Genomic DNA, 8,944 nt, shown 5'->3' on the forward strand with positions numbered 1-8,944 from the left:
CAAACTAAAGGCAAAGTACAGGTGAATCCGAGACATTGGTTTGGAAAGAGTTTCAACTAGTTTTTAAGCATCTTATTCACAGACAAAAGAAACCCATTTTAAGTCACACACACACATGCACGCACGCACGCAATCACGCACGCACACACACATACATACATACAGTATTTGGTCAAACAAAACCTACACTGGTCCGACAAAGAAAATTTAAAATCATACCCAGTTATCAGTCCAGACATTATGCAAACAAAAATCAAACGTTGTTGCTGTTGCTGTTGTTGTTGTGGTTGTTGTTGTTGTGGTGGTTGTTGTTGTTGTTGTCGTCGTTGTTGTTGTTGTTGTTGCTGTTGTCGTTGTTGTGGTTGTTGTTGTTGCTGTTGTTGTTGTCGTTGTTGTGGTTGTTGTTGTTGTTGTGGTTGTTGTTGTTGTGGTTGTTGTTGTTATCAATGCAACAACAGCTGGACGCTGGCCCTTCTGTCTAATGCCATGTAGCGTAAAACCAAACATTATATTTATTATAGAAAGTTTTGCATTATTGAAAGAAAAAGTTTACATACATCACACATGCTGTACACAATCATTATCATCATCATCATCATCATCATCGTCAAAAGTTTCTTCTCACTCTTTAGCTCGCCTTATTTCTTCACAGGAATGTACGGTACGCATTTCACCAAACTTCACTCACACTTAAAGCATCATGAAAGAACAACAGGCCCACTTTTATATGCGGGGAAGAATCATCTCAATTTTTTTGTGACTCAAAGCTAGCCTGAACAATTAAATGTAGTCGAACAAGCTCTTAGTTTTTGTAAAGGTTTTCCGGCACTCGCAACACAATAAGGTCATATAAGTGCCGAAGATCAGAGGTGTTACAAGAGAGTGACAAACACAGAAAAAAAAGGAGGAGGAAAGATTTATAAGGATGATAGGTGTTTGATAGGAGTGAAGGAGCAAACCACACCACACCACAGCACCCGCCAACCACCCATGAAGCAGTCGCTGAGCTATCATTACGTACTCACAGACTCATCTGATTAACTCTTTGTACCGGCAGCCCGCATGTTGCACACTTCACGTACACACCAGGCCAACAGTGGACCGTACAAGTGATAAAAATAAAAATATTATGCGTGGAAAGGGTTACAGAAATACTGCTGTACCGGTCAACGACACAAATATATCCAAATCTGAACACAAAACAAAACAATTGTGCGGCAGCATGGTGGAATCAGGCGCTCCTCAAAAAAAATAAAAAAATTGAAGAAACTGGCATTTGGCAATTTTTATCGAATCTTTGTTTTTCGGTATAACACCACTGTTGTCCAATTAACAACCTTGAGATCATCTTAAGCTAAATTGACCGTCTGCATAGACGAAAAGAGCCATACATGTCCAATTAAGAACACATTTCCAGGTGGGTTTTACTGAAAAACCATTAAAAGCACAACAACTGTAAGTTTTCAGTTTCTACAGACTATCAAGATATGGAAATAACCAAATATTGGTGGACATTTTCTTGTTAATTCTACCTTTGAAACCAGGCGGCCTCAAGCATCATCTATTTCAATCTCAAATATCTCGACTTCCATTCCAGATAGATCGGCCTTTTTTTCACCGATAGCAAGACAACTGAACAAGCTTTAAGATGATACCAATAACTCCACATGCCCAAAAATTGACGAGCGCCTGATTCCACCACGTCGTGACACAATTTAAAAAAAAAAGAGAATAAGTAAAAGTATACAAAACAATACAGGAATACTTTTCTTTTTAAGTTCCTACATTTAAATAAAACATTTCACGACATTCCCCGGCACATCCAAAGTGCAGTCAGACACAGAAAACACAAGCACGTCGAGGATCGACAAATGTGTTCCACACATCATCCATAATTGAGGTAAACTGATAGCGGAAAAATTAATTAAAGAGACATCAGTCGGAGAAAGGCAAATTGTACGACTACTACGAGCTATCCGTGATTTCGAATTTTCCGTATTTGTGTTATCTGCGTCCTACTGCGTATACATAGAAATAAAAGAAACCCCTCTTTGAGACAGAACATTTGATTTGTACCAGGAAGCCTCCTGAATCCCATATCTAAGAGACAAGTATCTAGGAGACTAGACAGTCCAAAACATGCTACCTGTTTGAGCCAAACTGATGTTTGAGTCACTTAAAAAACCATCCCGAACAATCGAGTTTGAGTGACAGTGTTACGCGTTACATGTTGCAAGAATAAAATACTTAAATTGCCGTGAGCAAGACAGCTGTGAGTTACGTTCCTAAACTCCTTATCTCTGGCAAGCTGCTCCCATTGGCTTGTGGTTGGAGCCGCTGTGCCGGTGAGCCGCTACAGCGTCTCAGGCACATTCTTTTACGACAAAACTTCAATGTCAAATTACGTTCTGGCAATTTCCGAAAACAAGTTTTTTTTACCAGGAGTTCATTCATTAGATGAAGACCTATCAAAGTAGGCTCACTTGTTTTGATTTAATGACCCGTTTAGTGAAGTTTGTACAATTTTTAGATTTAGTACCAAAAACGGGCGCCGCCTAGGGGGTTTACCCTCCTGGGAGAGAAAGAGTCAGTAGTTAGGGCAAAAGTCTACCACAGTAGATTGACCAAACTCTCAAACTTTGCTGAGAAAACTCTTCGGAAGAAATTCATGAAAGAAAAGAAATGCAAGACAAAAAATAGTTCTGAGAGTTGCCCTCTGGTTGGACTGTTACTAATCATTGTTATTAGGTCGCTTTTAAGCACAAGGGGACAATCCTGAAAAATGCAGTTTTGAGTAAATCGAAGGTAAAGTTTTTGGACCCATGAAATCTTATCTTAAAAGACAAAGACAGTTTTCTCTACAACCAAACAAATACACACACCAATGAAACCAAACTTCTCCTATAGGTAGGGCAATGCCCACTTTTGGTGTAGGTCAAGATTTCTGGAAACCCTCGAAATTTGGGTTAGCCCGCTTGTCCTTCAAAGCGACCATTTAGGCTTAAAACTTTATGAGTTTTCAAACAAATATAATCTACTCTGTATAACAGAGAGTACTACTTCAGAAACTATCGTTCACCTACACACATAAAAAATTCACAGCCACTAAGAAATTTGTACATATTCTTTCCGGACGTAATCTCTTTCATCATAAAACATTTTAAAACCGCAATCTCAATATTTTAAAATACTTATATATATTCAATAAGGCCAAACATCATACCTTTTAATGTAAAAAAATCGGTCACAAAACAAATTTATACAATTTGCCTTGTAAGAAATTTTTGCAATTGTAAATACTCCCATCTATGCAGTTCATTTTAATATAAAACTCTATACAATTCGTTTTTAAACAAAATTATAATGCACAATTCCAATTATTCAGGGGGCTGGCTAAGTGGGATATAACATCCCAGCAGATAGACGACAAAAAAATTACCCACTTGGAAACAGAACTCAATTCTAGAATTACGTTCGACAATGAAGAACCTAATCCCTACATCGCATTATGTGTTTATTTTGTCACGCAGCAGCAGCAGCAGCAGCACCAGCAACAGCAACACCAGCACCCCAAGAGGACTAAAGTAACTCTGGAAATAAGTAGAAAGCGCAGTCCACAGGAGAACTTTGATCATCAACCATCATTCACGTGGCGATACGACACCCCAACGAGCTTTGTTGAGGCACAATTTTATCGGAAAAAGTACGACAAGAACCCCTGTTTGTTGTTGGCGTTGGAGTTGTTGGAATCCACAAGCTGGAAGCTTTCGCCGACCGTCTTCTTGCAATAGACGAAGAACAGGCGCTCCGACTTGGTCAGCAGGGAGTCCAGATCGAACGTGAGGCTGAGGATGAGGAAGAGGAAAGAATTGTCGATCTTTTTTTTTCTTTAAAAAAATAATTTTTTAGTAGATGGTTTTACGGCGCTCGCAACTGCATAAGGTCAAATGAGGCCAAGGGGAGGATGTCAACAGAGAAGTCTTTACAGGGAATCGGACTTACTCTGCTCACCTCTCTAGCTTCAACAGCACAAGGTCTGCTTCAACTATCAAGGCACCCCGGAAATAGCAGGTCACAAGAGAGTGACAAACATACAAAAGAAGTAGAGGAAAATGACAATAGTAAGGATTAGGAAAGAAAAAGCAGCAGTTCCCTGTTGTAGACCAGGCACAGTTATGAGCGTGACATGAATCAGCCTATTTACAATTCTACTGTGCTTGGACGAGAAATGTCCCCCCTTCAGGAATGGCCTAAAGACACTACAATGAGTGGCACTGCCCGGGGGGGTTTATCTTTGTTCCTCCGAGGATGTACCGGCCATCGTCAGAACTGACGGAAAGCTATTATTAACATTATCATTATTACGATTAATTTGGTTCAAAAGGCGCGTTTTGTTCAACAAGATGTCACAGGGTTTTTGTAAAAATAACGGCAAAATTTTTTGAGACAAGATTTAGCATGCAACAAAACAATAAATGCTTTTTTTGTTTTAATTTTAGTAGAGGTTTTACGGCGCTCGCAACTGCATAAGGTCATATGAGCGCCAGAAGATTAGAGGTGCTACAAGAGAGTAACAAACATAAAAAAGAAGAAGGGGAGATAAGAACGATAGATGCTCGATAGGAAAGAAGGAGTAAACCACACCAGAGCACCCACCAAACCACCCTCTAAGTAGGACCTACCAGTAAATGCAACAAAACAATATCTTATCAGTTGAACAATAACTACGACCGATCTTCTTTTCTGCTTCTTGTGACAATGCCGAGAAAAAACAATTAGTCTGTACTGTTTTGTTTTTGTAAGTGTTTTACGGCGCTCGCATTAAACTTTTTCAGTTGGTAGGAAATTTTGAGTTTTGCCCGGGTGGCGGCCGAAGCCTACTCTTATCGATTTCAGACCACCAAGGGATCTTTAACGTGCGCAACTTGCACACGGGCCCTCCGAGATTTTTCGCCCTTGTCCGAGAAGGCTATGTGTAGATCTTTCCTACCAGAAGATCAGGGGTGTGGCTGAAAGACAGCAGTAAGAAGAAGCCAAGGAGTAGCAGTAGAAAGGCTGTAGAAAGAATCAGGAGCCCAGAGGAGGGGGGCAAAGGAGATGAGGGAGTGGGGACAGAAAGAGGAGACGAAAGCAGACGACAGAATATTGCCAGAGAGCAGGAAAGAAGGTAAAAGGACACAAATTTAGAGAAGAAAATTTTTCGGTCACTACCCGGATTCGAACCCGGGACCTTTGAAAGAGAGGCCAACACCTTAACCTCTAGGCCACGAGAGCCCCCTTAGTCTACACTGTTCCAGCACGACCTTATAGACATGAATGGCCTAGTGGTTAGGCTCTCGGACTCGCAACCGTAAGGTCGTGGGTTCGAATCCCATCAAGGGCTCGACATTGTGTCCTTGGGAAAGGCACTTTACACTAATTTTCCTCACTTCACCCAGGTGGGAATGGGTACCCGGCTATAGACAGCGAAAGATCTTGTCAGTTTGTTTGTGTTTGAGCGCTTAATCGGCTGCTTCCACTGTATGCTTCCCGGGAAGCTGAGAATGTTTCGGAGTGTTCTATGGTCTGCTGGGGTAATAATATAGTGTAAAGCGCATAGAGCCTGCTGTTGAGCGGGGATATGCGCTATACAAATGCTATTTATTATTTATTATTAATGAGGCACGGAGAAAGGCGTAAGTACTTGTTGAGGAAACAGAAGACTTGTCCACAGTCGGTGCAGGCGAAGAAGTCGTCGCGGCACTCGGTCAGCACCGTGGCACACATGAACACTTCAAACGTGTACTCCTTCTGCGTCGCCAGACCCGAGGTACGCGTATCGCCTCCTGGGAACACACAACACAACATTTTGTTTTGTTTGTTATAGTAGAGGTTTTACGACACTCGCAACTGCATAAGGTCATATGAGCGCCAGAAGATTAGAGGTGTTACAAGAGAGTAACAAACATAAAAAAGAAGGAGGGGAAATGAGGATGATGATAGATGTTTGATAGGAAAGAAGAAGCAAACCACACCAGAGCACCCGCCAACCACCCACCATCTATAAAAGATAATCAAAAAAAGTATCACAATAATCATAAAAACAGTAATAACAACAGCGGTGAAGAAAAGAAGTAGGAACAGCAGGAGCATCCTCCAACCCCTGTCCCCGTCGTTTTATGCAAGAAAAGTTCTGAAATTATGCAAACTGAGCTAAAAAATGTGAAATTATGCGATTCTGTTAATTTCAACAAAGAAGGATAAAGGAAAATAATCAGAAATAATGCAAAAAAATGATCAAATTTTGCTAAATTATGCGGGGTGCATAAAACCATGGGGATAGCAACCCTCCACTGGTCAGTTAGGTGATTTGTTTCTTTAGTCTGAGTAAAAATAAAGCCCAGTCATTGTACTAACAACACTTGAACTGAAAGAAAGAAATAGCAGGTGCAGACAACAAAAGAGCTTCTATCAACTATAACAGATACACAAAAAAAAAAAGGATCTCGATAATAATAACAATAATAATAATTAATACCAATAATAATAAAGATAATAATAATAGTTATAATACTATTACTACTACTAAAAATAACAATAATAATAATAATAATAATATAATAATAATAATAATAATAATAATAATAATAATAATAATAATAATAATAATAACAATAATGATCATAACAATAATACTAACAAGCGTGCGAACAATGGTACAAAGAGGCTCACCTGTACTGGCAAACTCTTTCCTCTCCTCCCGCAGTACTGCTTTTTCCGCCTCCAGACTAGAGAGCTCCAAATGGTGACTAGACAGGATCTCGAAGCACCGCAGGGAATCCTCGAAGCTGAACTCTCGCTTGAAGCCCAGCAGAAGCCACCTGCAGATGGAGTTTTTTGTTTTTTTATTAGCAAGGTTTTACGCTGATCGCAACAGCATAAAGTCATATGAGCGCCAAGGGGTGGATGTCAACAGAGAAGTCCAAACGGATGATCACGCTTACTCTGCACTCCTCTCTAGCCTATCAAGGCACCCCGGAAATAGCGGGTCACAAGAGAGTGACAAACATAAAAAAGAAATAGAGGAAAAATGACGATAGTAAGGAAGAGAAAAGAAAAAGCAGCAGTTCCTCTTTGATGTTCCGACACACTATGAGCATGACATTGATAAATCAGCCCATTTACAATTCTACTGTACACAAGAACATGTTAATTTCCCCCCTTTGGAAAAGACCTAAAGACAACTTTAGTCAGTAGCACTGCCCTGGGGGTGAGATGGAGTTGTAAAAAGAATACGTGAGGCGGGCTGACAAAAATGAGTCACTTCTCGGAACCCACAAAGGGAGATATTGGCCAAAAATTGACACTAGGGTCACATTTCTAGATATTCTTTAGATGCAATATTTCTAAACTTTAAGTATAACAAGCCTTTTATTATTTCATACTCATAAATTGTAAAAACTTCACCTATAAGTGTAACGTATCTATTTTCATAGGTCTAGAATCTGAGATGTAGCTCATTTTGTCAGCATGCTTCACACAATTATTGTGTACCTCTGTCTTTCCTTTGGGACGTTGCATCCATCTAAGCTAGAGACGGACGCGAAGCGCTTTTTTTTTCCCGAGCGAGAAGACCGAGAAGCTGACCTACTTCTCGCCGGGAACGGGGGACCGGTACCGGTCCCGAGAAAAGCTTCTTGTCTCGTGACCAATTTCTCTTCTCGCGCCCTAAGACGGGCAGCTCGCTTAGCCAGAAGGCCGGAAGTGGCCGGGATCTAAACTAGGCTAGCCCTGTTGTGCAGGCGCGGGCGGTGAAGGAAGGTAGGGAGACCTACGCCTAGGCCCTGATCAACTCCCAACTCACCTCGTCCCCGCCACCCTCTCCCCTCCCTTTCAGTTTCAGACACAGGACGGCACGGTGATGGGCGACACTGTCTGCGTGTCATTTCTCGCTGGCTGTGCCGCTCTTTCCGTCGACACCTCTCACTCTCTCACTCTCTCACCTCACTCTCTCACTCTCGTTACTCGTTATGTCAAGCCATCGAGCGGTATCACTTCTTGGTACCAGGCAGTAGTTTAGTGCCCGGGAAGTGACGGGAAGGGCATTTCTCGAGAGAAACGGGTACTCTTCTCGGCTCGTGCCCGCTCTTAATCTAAGCCAATAATTAAACACACATACAACTAAGTGGAGAAATGTGGTTTCTTAGGAGACTGCTAAGAGTATCGTGGAAGGAAAAGAAATCAAATGAGGTAGTTCTTGATGAAGCCCACGTGGGACGCTCAATTTTAAAAACAATCAGGAAACGACAAATGCAGTTTTTGGGACACCTGAATAGACTTAAGGGTCTTGAACATCTAGCTCTCACTGGCAAAATTGAGGGCATGCGAGGCAGGGGTAGGCCCAGAACAACATACTTAGGGAACCTAAACAAATGAGTAACAGGGAAAGATCAGAGAAACGTAGCTTTTCTAAGAGCATCCGAGCAAAGGAATGAATGGAAAATCATGATCGGCGATGTCTGTCGCAGATCTGGCACTGGATGATGATGAATACAACTAAGTTAAGCAGACTCCTACATGTGCCACATTTACGCAGATAAAGAAATCTACTGAGAGACTCCCAAATGATCCTCCCAATCAGCTGCTCTGCTCATACATGTATACACACCAATGAACAGGTTTTTTTTTAAGGAGCCAACTGGGTACCAAAAAATACATTCTTGTTTTGTTTTAGTAAGTGTTTTACAGCACTTTCAACACAATAAGGTAATATAAGTGCCGATGATTAGAGGAATTACAAGAGAGTAAAAAACATAAAAAAGGAGGGGAGATAAAGACGATAGACGTTTGATAGGAAAGAAGAAGCAAACCACACCAGAGCACCCGCCAACCACCCACAGATACATTCTTGAACTTTCCAACCCTGCATAAATGAGCATATGAAGACTCCCTCACAGACACCTCT

The 8,944-nt window shown here is 41.3% G+C and overlaps 1 protein-coding gene across 1 annotated transcript in view; it reads right to left on the bottom strand.

Moving 5' to 3' along the window:
- Positions 1 to 3,554: 3,554 nt before the first annotated feature.
- The window catches only part of LOC101858979, a 21,095-nt gene continuing 15,705 nt past the window's right edge, over positions 3,555 to 8,944 (bottom strand). The window contains exons 11-13 of the mRNA XM_005089097.2: positions 6,712 to 6,860; positions 5,684 to 5,825; positions 3,555 to 3,845 (exon numbers count right to left, since the gene is read on the bottom strand). Of these exons, the coding sequence (XP_005089154.2) occupies positions 3,692 to 3,845; positions 5,684 to 5,825; positions 6,712 to 6,860 (445 nt within the window). The 3' untranslated portion in view covers positions 3,555 to 3,691. The remainder of the gene's footprint in view (positions 3,846 to 5,683; positions 5,826 to 6,711; positions 6,861 to 8,944) is intronic.

This window comes from Aplysia californica, unplaced genomic scaffold (genome assembly GCF_000002075.1).
Source record: "Aplysia californica isolate F4 #8 unplaced genomic scaffold, AplCal3.0 scaffold00003, whole genome shotgun sequence".
Taxonomy (NCBI): Eukaryota; Metazoa; Mollusca; class Gastropoda; order Aplysiida; family Aplysiidae; genus Aplysia; species Aplysia californica.